This window comes from Gossypium hirsutum, chromosome A09, assembly GCF_007990345.1.
Source record: "Gossypium hirsutum isolate 1008001.06 chromosome A09, Gossypium_hirsutum_v2.1, whole genome shotgun sequence".
NCBI lineage: Eukaryota > Viridiplantae > Streptophyta > Magnoliopsida > Malvales > Malvaceae > Gossypium > Gossypium hirsutum.
The window spans coordinates 14960760-14973307 of record NC_053432.1 but is presented as its reverse complement, the minus strand read 5'-3'; the positions used below and the strand labels follow the sequence as shown (position 1 = coordinate 14973307).

General features: G+C 33.5%; 2 protein-coding genes across 2 annotated transcripts; both read left to right on the top strand.

The window, feature by feature from the left end:
• Positions 1 to 1997: 1997 nt before the first annotated feature.
• On the top strand, positions 1998 to 6899 carry LOC107888708 (AUGMIN subunit 6). The gene is made up of 13 exons (XM_016812885.2): positions 1998 to 2286; positions 2381 to 2437; positions 2524 to 2618; positions 2876 to 3026; positions 3266 to 3391; positions 3524 to 3680; positions 3770 to 3830; positions 3910 to 4168; positions 4697 to 4822; positions 5314 to 5475; positions 5596 to 5899; positions 6007 to 6483; positions 6654 to 6899. Exons 1-13 carry the CDS (start codon positions 2071 to 2073, stop codon positions 6692 to 6694), a joined length of 2232 nt encoding a protein of 743 aa, XP_016668374.2. The 5' UTR covers positions 1998 to 2070; the 3' UTR covers positions 6695 to 6899.
• A 1526-nt stretch (positions 6900 to 8425) lies between these two features.
• LOC107888709 (serine/threonine protein phosphatase 2A 57 kDa regulatory subunit B' theta isoform) lies at positions 8426 to 11635 on the top strand. Its single transcript, XM_016812886.2, has 4 exons — positions 8426 to 8778; positions 8924 to 9051; positions 9328 to 10745; positions 10977 to 11635. Exons 3-4 carry the CDS (start codon positions 9531 to 9533, stop codon positions 11334 to 11336), a joined length of 1575 nt encoding a protein of 524 aa, XP_016668375.1. The 5' UTR covers positions 8426 to 8778; positions 8924 to 9051; positions 9328 to 9530; the 3' UTR covers positions 11337 to 11635.
• Positions 11636 to 12548: the final 913 nt, after the last annotated feature.

Sequence of the window (12548 nt, the reverse complement as noted above, 5' to 3'; positions counted from 1 at the left end):
TAGTTTATATATATGCGTTGATGATTAAACATTATAATATCATGTGACACCATATATTTTATTATAATTTATATTATTACAATAGTTATATATGTATTAATATTTTTAATAAAAGTTATATATTATAATATTATTTTATGTATTAGTAATATACTAATTTAGTATATTAGTTTAAGGGCAAGTTAAGTAATCGATTTCAGTTTCGGTAATAGTTATATATTATATTATTAAATTATCATTAAAATTTATTTTTATATATTTTAATAATTATTAATTTATATATCTACTATACATATATAACTATAGTATTAAAAATATTTTATTTTAAATTAATACTTTTAAAAATTTATTTAACTTTATAATTTAATATAGAAAATTATTAATAATTATTTTTTCTATTAATAAAGTTTTAATATAAATATGCTATGCTTATATATATATTTTTAAAAAAATAAAGATTTATCATTTATTTATATTTCAAATAATATCATAGAAATATATTAATTATTAATGTTTATTATGACCATTTAATTATGAAATTGGGTATTTTTAATTTTTGAGTTGTACTTATCTCGGGCTTAAACTAAATCAGTTTCAAAGCTTAAATTTTATTGGGCTCAGATCATTACAAACTCAAATTAACATGGATAAGTTTTTGGGCTTGGCCTATTTTACCAGCTTTAAATATATATGATGATAAATCATAATCGTGAAATAAGATTAAGAGTAAGGAATAAGTAAAGAGGAACAGACAAAGGTGAAAAGTACAAATTAGAACTTGTTAAAAAATAAAAAAAGCAAAGACGAACGGTTAAAGCAAACTGGTGCCAATCATCACCAAAGAGAATAAAGAATGAGATTATAGAGACCAGGATGCATCGATGGAGGGAGGGGGAATAGAAGAGAGACGATGGTTGCCTTAAGTCGCAGAGAGATTAACCAGAAACCAGTGGGAAAGATTTCGAAGAAGGTGGGGGAGATGGAGTGTAGACGGAGGAGAAACGAAAGAACAAGACTGAACAACAAGGGCTAAACGGTTGCCGTTAATGTAAAGAAAGGCTAAGTTTGGGGTTTTTCTGAAGGCTCTCAATAGCTCACCTACCATCCAAGTGAATAAATGAAAATAATATAAAAAAGTTTAAACAATAATTTTTTTTGGTTCAAAAAAATGTAAATAATTTTATTAATTAAAAATTGGGTGTGTTGTCCTTAAAGAGTATTAAAGGTTTTTTCTGAGAATATTAACAATATTCTATATCCTCTTTCTACTCATTCTTTCGCCTTTCAAGCAATTTAAATTTTTGCACTCAAGCTAAGCAAAAGAAAGTCATTGGCTTGCGAAAGCATTGAATTACGGAAAAGGCAATAATCAAGGCTTAGTGCATCATCCACCTATGATAATTTTATTTTATTTCCTTATTTGTAACACTTTTATCATAATCTGTATAATTATAATGAAGTAAGTTAGAATATAAATATATTAAATTACACCCACAATGTTAATTTGTTAATTTCAAATTTAATCTCTAAATAACAGACTTACCTTGCTCTTATAAAAATTATAAAATTGTGGTAGAGGCAATTTTTATTATTAGCTCTAAAATTAAAATTCAAACTTTGATCTTGTAATAATATATATAACTGGGAAAGTTTAAAAAAAAAAAGAAGATAAAATTTGAATGATCCAACGAACAACGAGGTAAAAACAAAACAAAAAAAAGGGACGTACAAAAAAACCGGATGCTGCCACCTTAAACATTTTCAGAGCAGGCCGGCAACGGTTTAGCGCACGTTAGCCTCCCTAAGGAACACGTCACTCTGGAATTCATTTTTTATTCACCAGCGCACGTTAGCATCGGCCCTTTCACTTTATGTCTCTAGTCTCCATCAATTTCAAACGGCTAAACGTGACTCACTTTATCCCTACGGTCCCATTCCGAATTTCCAAACAAAGTCCCCCAACTTTATAAAATTTAAACTTACGCCCCTACTAAAAACTCACCATGTCTAAATTTCAATGTTTAATCCTTTCTTTTATTTTCTAAAGAAAATTTCCCCAGAGAGAGAGAGATGACAATGGATAGAGAAAAGGAGAGAGAGATAGAGCTCGAAAGCGCAATGTATACGAATTGCTTGCTTTTAGGTTTGGATCCATCCATAATCGGACTCCGAGCCTCGAACGGAACCCCTCGGGTCGGACTTTTCCGTCATTCGAACCCTAAATTAGGGGAACAGCTTCTTTACTTCATCCTCTCTTCTCTTCGTGGCCCCGCTCAATCCGCCAGAGTAATGATCCTATTCCTTTTTTTTCCCATTCGGTTTAGTTTTGATCTGGTCCGTATTGGTTTTAAGTTTGGCTTTTTGCTCTCGGATCTTTCAGGATTTCGATAGAGTTTGGCCGATTTTTGACTCAGCGCAATCTCGTGATTTTCGAAAGGTTGATTTTTCGAGTTTTCTTCTTTTCTTTTTCTTTTTTGAATTTTACTGTTTTGTTGAAATTTTATTTATTTGTTGTTAATTTAGGTTGTGCAAGGGATAATTACTGAGCTGGAAGCACAAGGAGCTCTACCGAGGAGTAATTCGAGGGTTTCTTCGCTTGCTACTTGCTGTGGACCGAGGTTAGTAGTTAATTTCTCTTTGATTTCCCAAGAAAATTCAAAATCCAGCAAAATGGAAAAAAGTATATGATTAGCTTGCCTCTTTTACTTAGTTCTAATTGCATTTGGTTCATCAGAGTGGATAGTTTACTATTGGCACTGAATATCAGTGCAAGATTCAAAAAGCCTGAATTGTTTTATTTACGGGTAGGTTTTCTTCATTAACGAAATTTGTTAATTCATTCTCACATTAGGCTTTCTTATGTTTTTTGTTGTAGATTTGTTGAGCTTTTGTGGCAACTTTCATTGCATGCATTGAGAGAGTTTCATAGAAGGAATTTTGCGGCAGATGTTGCTTCTAACCCATTGCCTGCACCATTGACTGATGTTGCATTTTCACATGCGGCCACACTACTTCCTGTAACAAAGGTAATGCTTCTCTATGAACTTTTCGTATGAAGTACATTTGAAGTTCCTTATATTAGGTCTGTGCTTTGTTTTTTTGGTTGTTTCTATGTTACTTTTCCTATATCATCATAGTTCACTTCTTGTATGGTAACAGCACTTATCATCAATCATCATTCAATACACCGAGCATTTACTTTTCAAAGTGCTTTTCTTTATTAGATCTTCCATATCTATGAAGTAACATGCTTGTTTTTTAACAGGCTAGAATAGCACTTGAAAGGAGGAGATTTTTGAAAAATTCTGAAACAGCAGTGCAGAGACAGGCTATGTGGTCTAATTTGGCTCATGAAATGACTGCAGAATTTCGTGGCCTTTGCGCTGAGGAGGTAAGTAGATAACGGTTAATTACTTATTTGCATGCTTTTTTGAGTTTTTATGTTGAATATCAATATAATCCCTCTTGCTATTAAGGGATGGCTTTAATTTAATATCTTTAACTTAGAAAACCTGGATCTTAGGCTTATTTGCAGCAAGAGCTGGAAAAATTACATGACTTAAGGAACAAAGTGAAGTTGGAAGGAGAGCAATGGGATGATCTCGTCTCTACTTCAAGTCAGAATTCTCATTTGGTTTCGAAGGCTACTCGCTTATGGGAGTCTATTTTATCTCGTAAAAGTAAGTGCCCATGAATAAGCCACGATCATCTATTTCTTCATTAACTTGTTTGATTTTCATAACCTTGATTTATCGACCTATATGTCTAGGTCAGCATGAAGTTCTTGCTTCAGGACCTATCGAGGATTTGATATCTCATCGGGAGCATAGGTAATTTGCCCCTGCGTGTCAATCTGAATAGTGCATATGGCACACTTTTTCACCCCTTTTCATATATATCATTTTCCAGGTATCGCATATCTGGGTCTGCTTTGCTTTCAGCTATGGATCAGAGTTCACAAGTTCCTCCTACAGATGTCTTATCCGTTCAGTCGGGTGATTTAGATGGCAAAGAACAGAATGATGGATTTCACACACAATTCAAAGAAGAGACACATTCTCGGGTAGATGATAGAGGTGGGAGAATCCACCAGACTGTTGATGTAGCAGAAGTTATCAGACGTTGGACACATGCATTACAGCGCATTCATAAACAGTCACTACAGCTGGTATGCTATTTTATTTTGTTTCTGTTCGGTCAGCTGTCTTAATTTGTATTAATACTTGGCCACCAGAACTTTACTGAATTTCTGAATACCATAATGGTATATAGCACATAATTATTAATTTGATATTTTTCTAATTTATGGTATTAATAATACGTAGCACATAATTATTAATTTGATATTTTTCCAATTTATGGTATTAATAATACGTCAGTTTTTTCAACATTAATTTTGAAGTTGTGGCAATGAAATTTCTGCTGGGTATTCTACTTCGAATGAACAAAACCTCTATGTGATAAACAAAGTCCTTCAATTAAGGTTTTCCATCTTTTTGAGATGTGAATAAGAAATCTGTTATGGTATATCAGAAATGAGCAATTTTTAGTCTGCGCCTTCTAAAGTATTGAAAAATAATTTAGAAATTCAAAATTATGATTAACTTTTTTATGGAATTATGGATTTCATGTTGCTAATTATCAGTGTTGAAGTAAGATGCTAGTATGCAATAATGGTATTGCTATTGCTTTGCAGGCAAAAGCTAATAATGGAGAAGGTCCTGATATATTACGAAGTGCACATGATGGTGGCACTAGTGGACATGCTGAGTCATTAGCTGCAACTCTTGCTGAGCATCAGCAACACCTAGCTAGCTTTCAGGTGATATATCCATTGCACGTTAAGTAGTTCTTGATGATGTAGAACACCAAAATTTGGTATATATATAAAAGTTTTAGCTTAAATTATTTGGAGATTGAAAACTGACCAAATCTATTCTATTATTAGAACTTCTGATTGAGTTGGTTTTACAAGTCAAGAGACAAATCAGTTTTTGAAATGAAATAATTAAATATTACAGCAAAATAAAAATAAAAATATGCCAGCAGAGATATTTATATGTGTATTTTTGTTTTACTTCTCTATTTTTTTTCACCCACAGTGGATGTGTAGAATCTAGTGGGAATATATTAGTTTGCTTTGCTTCATACGAGCATGTTTTGTGGGTTTATAAATTGCTTCTATGGTTTCTAAGTTCTCTCTAAAGGTTTCTAAGTTCTCTCTAAAGGGTCTTTTTGGCATATCTTTGTCGACTCTAGATACTGATCTTTTCCAGATGACATGTACAAATTTCTAATACGATTCAAATGCAGGTGCTTATTAACCAACTAAAGGAAGTTGCTCCAGCAATCCAGAAGTCAATATCAGACTGTACAGAGAAAGTAAATAGCATTTCCTCCAACTTACCTACAATGGCCAAACATCGTGGTCAAGCCTCTTCACCTATTCAAGCTCAGAGCAGTGGAAGGACCTTGGTAAATAATGTTCCATCAATTTTTCATGTTATGCAAGCATTTGAAATTATTTGAAATTTTGGATACTTGTGCTTCTAGAGCTTGTGCTTCATTTTTACGATATTTTTATTGATCATGCAGGAGAGTAGCTCCGATGATGTTGGTGACATTACTTCAAAAATGTCTACTGTTCAGCTTGAGAAGATTTCAGCTAGTCCTCCTGCTTTAAAGCTTCCACAATTGTTTAGTTTAACCCCGAATTCATCTGGAAAAGGTGGAGCCATGCAAAAGCGAGCTCCCCTAACCCCAAATTCAGCTGGAAAAGGTGGAAACAGGCAGAAGCAACATACATTTGCTCCTCAGACCAATCAAATTGATACTTTTTCTGAAAGGAACTCAGTGGAACAGCCATCTGTAAACAATCATGTAGATTACCCACCCCAAGGTTTGCTTCTTTTATGCTCCACTTGTCTCCCTTCATGTTATTGATTTAATGCATCTTCTTTTATTAGTTGAAAGAGAATTGGTAATTTAACTCCTTTAATGTTGCAGATAGTGACAATTCTTATATTCAGAATTTAAAAAGATCTGTTAGGCAAGCTGCATTGTCAACGCCATCCTGCAATTTAGAGTCATCACGGGACAATCAATCTAATGAAAGTTCTGAACAATTCTTCGTACCTGTTTCGTCAACTAATTTTTCTTGTGGGGGACCGGAAAATAAAGTGAGCTTAATAAAGACTAAGAGATTATTTTCAACTCAAACTGACAACTCCTTGCTCGATAGCCATGCCAGTAATGGTCGAATTGGGAGTCATAACTATGATGACTTACCGCAAACGTTGAACAATCTAGATTCTCTTAATGATTACGATCAAGTAAATGGATTTCTCTCTGCCGCTGCTTCAAGTTCTGCAACTTCTGATGGACAATCATTTTTTGACATGGATGATGCTCAAGATCAGGTCTTCTCTCCTCCTTTGCTGATGGACATGTCCTTGTTAGCCGATACTTATGAGGATTTGCTCGGTATGTTGTTTTTATTGAAAACTAATACTATTATATAGCCTCGATGTAGGCGCTGTACTATAAGTGTGTAATAATCTAATGCCACCATGGTTCCACTTTTTTAGCGGAGTTTTGTTCGTTTTCTACCTCCTCATGAGGTCGTATTTGATTTGGAGGTTTGTTTTGTGCAGCTCCACTTTCAGAAACAGAAGCTGCTTTGATGGAGCATTGAAACCAGGGATTGGACAATTCCATTCGGATATGGTTTTGGTTTTGGGTCCTTGGTTTGGATGTCCAGCACTCACCCATTGCTTTGTTGTTCAACACGATGCTTGTATGTACTTTTGAGAGACAGATCCACGATGAAGCCTTGATTATTGCGATTATTTTGTAACCAACTGAAGTTTAAAGAAAATTTATATAATTTTTGCCCACAATGCAAGCCTTTTGGTACTGACAGGTACTTTGGCAAGATGGCTCGTTGAAGTTTCTCGATTTATGAAAGGTAAATCGAGATTATTTAGCTTATCCTTTAACATCATGATATGTTTTAAAAGCGAAATTCATTAGATGTTGTTGTCAATTTTTGTATGCAGAAAGTTATAGATGACGTTCATTGCTTTGCTTGCAAAGGAGTTTTGTTGACTTTGTAAGTTTTAGATTAATGTGTTGTTGTCCATTTCAGGGCCTGCAATTACTTCTTTTCAATGTACCTGTAGCGAAGGAATTAATCACTGTTATTGGCGGTAAACACCTTAATTTAAAAAAAAGAAAACAAAGAGTACCTGCGATACATACCTTTCCAAGGGTTAAGTATATTAGATTTTCTTAAATTATAATCAAGTTTTAGTTTGGTTTTTAAAATTTAAAACTTGTTTCAATTAAAATTTTGAATTAAAATAGTATTTCAACAAAGTCTTTTAGATAACTTAATCGTAACATTTAAAAAAAATTATCTTTTCATACATGTTCAAAAAAATCAAGTCAAAGCCAGGATTTATTTTCCTTTTATATAATATTTAGTTCCACTTATGATTTTCGAAAAACATGCTTAAAGGTATTTAAATTTATGTTTTCATAATTATGATCACAATAGTTATCAAATGAGAAAAATCTCAATTGATAACTAAACTAATAATTATACTATTGAAGGGTTTCATTGCAACTATAGTACAGGAAAAAAATGAAATTATTTGATATTTAAGACTAATTAAGTTATAATGATAAATTTAACATTTTCTTTTGTTGTTTTGATCTTAATTCTTTTATTATTTTAATCCCTTAACCTTTAAAATTTAATCAATTTATTTTTTGGAGGGAAAAATTGATGGAACACTTAGAAGTTTAATGATATTGATGTGGTAACCCTTGTAATAGTCTATGTATACTTCATAAAAATTCAAAAAATATAACATGTAGATTGTCACATGTGTTGCTACATTAATATCATTAAAAGTTTAACAATTTAACTAAAATTTAAAAGTTGAAAGCCAAAGTGATTCAAAAAAGAAAAGAATCAAAATGACAAAAAATATAAATTTTAGGAGCTGCATTTGTTATTATACCTTAATTTAAATAAATTATATCTTTATAAACCTTCATCTATGTGAGATGAACAGTTTGGGGTTTTTACATATTAAAGGGAAATGAAAGGTTTGAAGAAAATTTTAATGGTAATAATGTTGTAAGCTATCTAAGATTATAATTCAAGTTTGTAATGATTTTAAACAGCTCACAAAAGATAAATACAAAAAGAAAAGATACATTATAGTTTCTACGGCACGCGCCAAAGTGCACGTGAGGTCCTTTGCCCGACCAGAATGGAAAACTGTGCTAAAGCCGGAAGAAAAGATGGAAGCTTTGGCCTTTAGATGATAACCGTGGACAACAATGGATCTGTCAAGTCTTTAAAAATTACCACTCGAGTTGAGTAGCGCGTGGGAATATTAAACTATCATTTTTGTTGTATTTCTCATTTTTAATATTCTCCATCTTCATCCGGGAGAAAATCAAAAGTGAAAAAAAAGTGTGAGCTTTGAGATTGAAAATGAAATTTTGCTGAGAAGATTTAGAAAAAGATTAAATCTTTACTAAAATAAAAAAAAATAGAGATATGGGTTTAAGTTAAACAATTATTTTCCACAAAAGAAAGAAAAGAAAAAAAGGAAAACTAAAACACCACCAACAACAGCCAAAGGTTGTTTCATGGATGATGTTTTTCTTCTTTTTCCTAAATCCCTCATTTTTTTTTCTTTAAATTCTAAAATCTCTATCTCTCTGTGTGAGAAAGAAAGGAGTAGCTCAACTATCTCTTTTGTAAGTAGACAGATTTTACCCTCTTTTTTTTTTGTTCATATTTTTGTTTCCTCACCTTTTCTTGGTTTTGCACCAAAGCTCTTTTTCTTTCTTCATATTAGTTAGAGTTTTATTTTGGGTTATGTTCTTTTGGATAATTTTGTAGGTTGCTTTTGTTGGAAAATGCTGTTTGGGATTTTAAGATCAAACCCAGATCTTGTTACCTTTCGGTCAACCTTAATGCTTTTGTTAATCTTTGGAAGCTACGGAAAAATAGAGCCAAGGGGAACACAGGTGGAAATTCTTTGCCCCTTTTCATTCTTTAAAGTTATGTAGCCTGAAAATTAAAGCTTTTAGCTGAATTTCATGGCTTTAATGGGTGATCAAATTGGGTACTTTTGTTTATTGTTTTAGGCATACGGTTTCTTTATCTATCTATCTATCTATCTATCTATCTATCTATCTATCTATATCTCAAAGTGATGCATGCTTTGCCATCTATTTGCTAATTGGGGCTTTTGTTTTAGTTGATTGATGTTCTCTATCTTGGACTTGTTTTATGTGTTTTAGATTTTTTTCAACATATGAAGTTTGGTTGATGTTGTTAAGGCAAACAATGAAGCTTCTCTGTTGAGGAATTTGAGTAATAACTCATTTTATTGAGGATGGAGTCCCATATTTATGGCTGGGTTGACTCATTGTCCACTTCGAGTATGATGATACTGCATTTTCTTTGAGGGGTTTTCTTTTTCATATCGAGGTTTTAAGTTACGATGATCAAACAAATACTTAATAGGCTCCCACGGAAACCATCTAAGTCGAGTGACAATCGTGAGGGAGGAGGAACCTCTACTTCATCATCAAATGCTTCTACCAGTTCAAGAAGCAGTGATCAAGTTAGTAACCGCTATGCAAACTCTAGCAGTTCGTCCTTTTCCAGCTCTAGTTCTCCAAATTCTGGGTTGAATCAAGGTAACAAGTTTTCTCAAGTGGTGAATACGAAACTGAATGGGAATATGGTTACCACTTCTTTTGAGGCTTTACCTAGTTTTAGAGATGTACCGAATTCTGAGAAGCAGAACTTGCTTATCCGAAAACTGAACTTGTGTTGCATCGTGTTTGACTTCACTGACCCGACAAAAAACCTCAAAGAGAAGGATCTCAAGCGGCAAACCTTACATGAGCTTGTGGATTATGTTTCATCTGCTAATGGAAAATTCTCGGAGATTGTTATGCAAGAAATCGTGAAGATGGTATCTGTAAATTTGTTTAGAGCGCTAACATCTCAGCCCCGTGAGAACAAGGTTTTAGAAGCATTTGATTTGGAAGAAGAAGAACCCTCGATGGACCCTGCGTGGCCTCATTTGCAAGTTGTTTATGAATTTCTATTGAGATTTGTGGCATCACCCGAGACAGATGCAAAATTGGCCAAGCGGTATATTGATCATTCTTTTGTTCTAAGGCTGTTAGATCTTTTCGATTCAGAGGACCCCAGAGAAAGGGAGTATCTTAAAACCGTTCTGCATCGTATCTACGGAAAATTTATGGTCCATCGTCCATTCATCAGGAAGGCAATCAATAACATCTTTTACCGCTTTATTTTCGAAACTGAAAAACATAACGGAATCGCAGAGCTTCTAGAAATACTGGGAAGTATAATCAATGGGTTTGCTTTGCCATTGAAGGAAGAACATAAGCTCTTTCTTGTCCGTGCACTGATACCGCTTCATAAACCAAAGTGTATACCCATGTACCACCAGCAGTTATCTTACTGCATTACTCAATTCGTGGAGAAGGACTGCAAGCTTGCCGAAACCGTTATACGGGGGTTGCTAAAGTATTGGCCAATCACAAATAGCTCGAAAGAAGTCATGTTCTTAGGTGAACTGGAGGAAGTTTTAGAAGCCACACAACCTGCCGAGTTTCAACGCTGCATGGTACCCTTGTTCCGTCAGATAGGCCGTTGCTTGAGTAGTTCCCATTTTCAGGTAGGGATTTCCTCGTTTCTCTACTTGCAACTTTAGCTTCTTTTCCGTATGAATGTCCCTTAACAGAATATGCCTAGATAAGTGAATTGAATTTTGAAACAAGGGGAACTCATCAATATGAGTTAAAGGCTTTATTGTCTGGCGATATCTGGACATTGTTGCTATGTGAAACTGTATCGAGTCGGCTATGCTAGCATGAAATATGTCCTTGTGTTTATAATTTGTTTGTAGGTGGCAGAGAGGGCTTTATTCTTATGGAACAATGATCATATCGAGAGTCTAATAAGACAGAACCGGAAAGTTATACTTCCAATTATTTTCCCATCCTTGGAGAAGAACGCAAGAAACCACTGGAACCAGGCAGTGGAGAGTTTGACTTTAAACGTCCGAAAGATTTTCTCCGCCACTGACCCTGAGCTCTTTGAGGAGTGCTTGCGCAAGTTTAAGGAAGACGAAGCACAAGAGAACGAGGTTAAATCAAAACGTGAAGCAACATGGAAACGGTTAGAAGAGATTGCTGCAATGAAAGCTGCAAGTAATGAACCGGTGCTTATCTCCCCAAAAGCAACTACCCGCAAGCCATCTGGTTAGGAACAAGTTATTGCCATTTTAGTTGCAGATGTTCGATGTCAAGATTGGTATTGCAAGCCATCGGTAGGTGGACATATATGATGAAGCCGAGTTTTTCGTTGTACCAAACAGGATTTTGATTTCTCAGGGATTCATCAAAGATTTGATGCTATGTGGGGGTAATCTAAACCCCTTTTGCTCATATATACATAGCATGTGTATATAATGTATCGAGGGGCAAAAGATAAAAAGAAAGTTTGATTTGTCTTGTAAAGTTGACATCTTTTTCCATTCATAAATCTTCAAGATCTGTCTTTTTATTTTTTGTTTTGGATCAATGTTATTTGCTTATAGCTATTTCATTTGCATTAACATTTTTTTATTCTTGAAATCCGCTTTGATGGTTCCGTATAAACATTTAAAAGCACTTTGAAACCAAGCCGACTATTAAGAGGTTTAGTTAATGGTTGAGGTATAATAGATTTACCATCTAGGTACCACAAAAAACCTTCTTTGAATAATAGTTATTTATTGTAGAACAAAGTTATTTAAATATTAGATTAATTGCATCATATTTTTCAATGATCTAAACTTTGATTTTTTTTTATTTGAATATAGCAAAAAAATTTATATATTAATATAAGTTAATTCTCATAATATGTTTTTTTTATAGGAATCTCAACATCAATGACTGCCGAGCTATGATTTGTGCGGCCAAGTTTTTTAAGCTCTATTGCAATTAGGTCAATTATTATGAAATGATTAGTAGGACCTTGACATCCATAGGTATTGAGTTATCCATATATATATTTTTTTAAATCCTAATATGTAATAGATTGTGTATCTTATAACAATTATGGATAATATTTAAAATTTATAAAAGTGTAAATTATAATATTAATGTTTTCATTCATTCATTTTTTTTAAATGAGAGAATATCGGTAATTTAAATTGACCTCGTCACCTATGGGTGTTAAGGTCCTATTAAAAGCTCTAGTGGAACCCTAACACTAGAACCTATGAATAACTTGTAGCAGCCCAATTTCGGTGAAGTCGGAACAGTGGTTTCGAGACTACAAATCCTAGTTAATAATAAAAATAAATTTATTTTATTTTATGGTTGGCATCATGATAGGAAGGTCACATGAAACTTTTGATACGACAATTTTATCGATTGTGTGGTTAATTAGGTAAAGGACTAAATTGCATAAAATGCAAAAGTTGGATTCTAGT

Excerpts from the sequence above, each read along its gene's own strand:
- LOC107888709 (XM_016812886.2), top strand. The coding sequence starts at position 9,531 with ATGATCAAACAAATACTTAATAGGCTCCCACGGAAACCATCTAAGTCG. Across the intron at positions 10,746-10,976 it reads TGAGTAGTTCCCATTTTCAG|GTGGCAGAGAGGGCTTTATT; the intron begins GTAGGGATTTCC and ends ATTTGTTTGTAG.
- LOC107888708 (XM_016812885.2), top strand. The coding sequence starts at position 2,071 with ATGACAATGGATAGAGAAAAGGAGAGAGAGATAGAGCTCGAAAGCGCA. Across the intron at positions 2,287-2,380 it reads GCCCCGCTCAATCCGCCAGA|GATTTCGATAGAGTTTGGCC; the intron begins GTAATGATCCTA and ends CGGATCTTTCAG. Across the intron at positions 4,169-4,696 it reads ATAAACAGTCACTACAGCTG|GCAAAAGCTAATAATGGAGA; the intron begins GTATGCTATTTT and ends ATTGCTTTGCAG.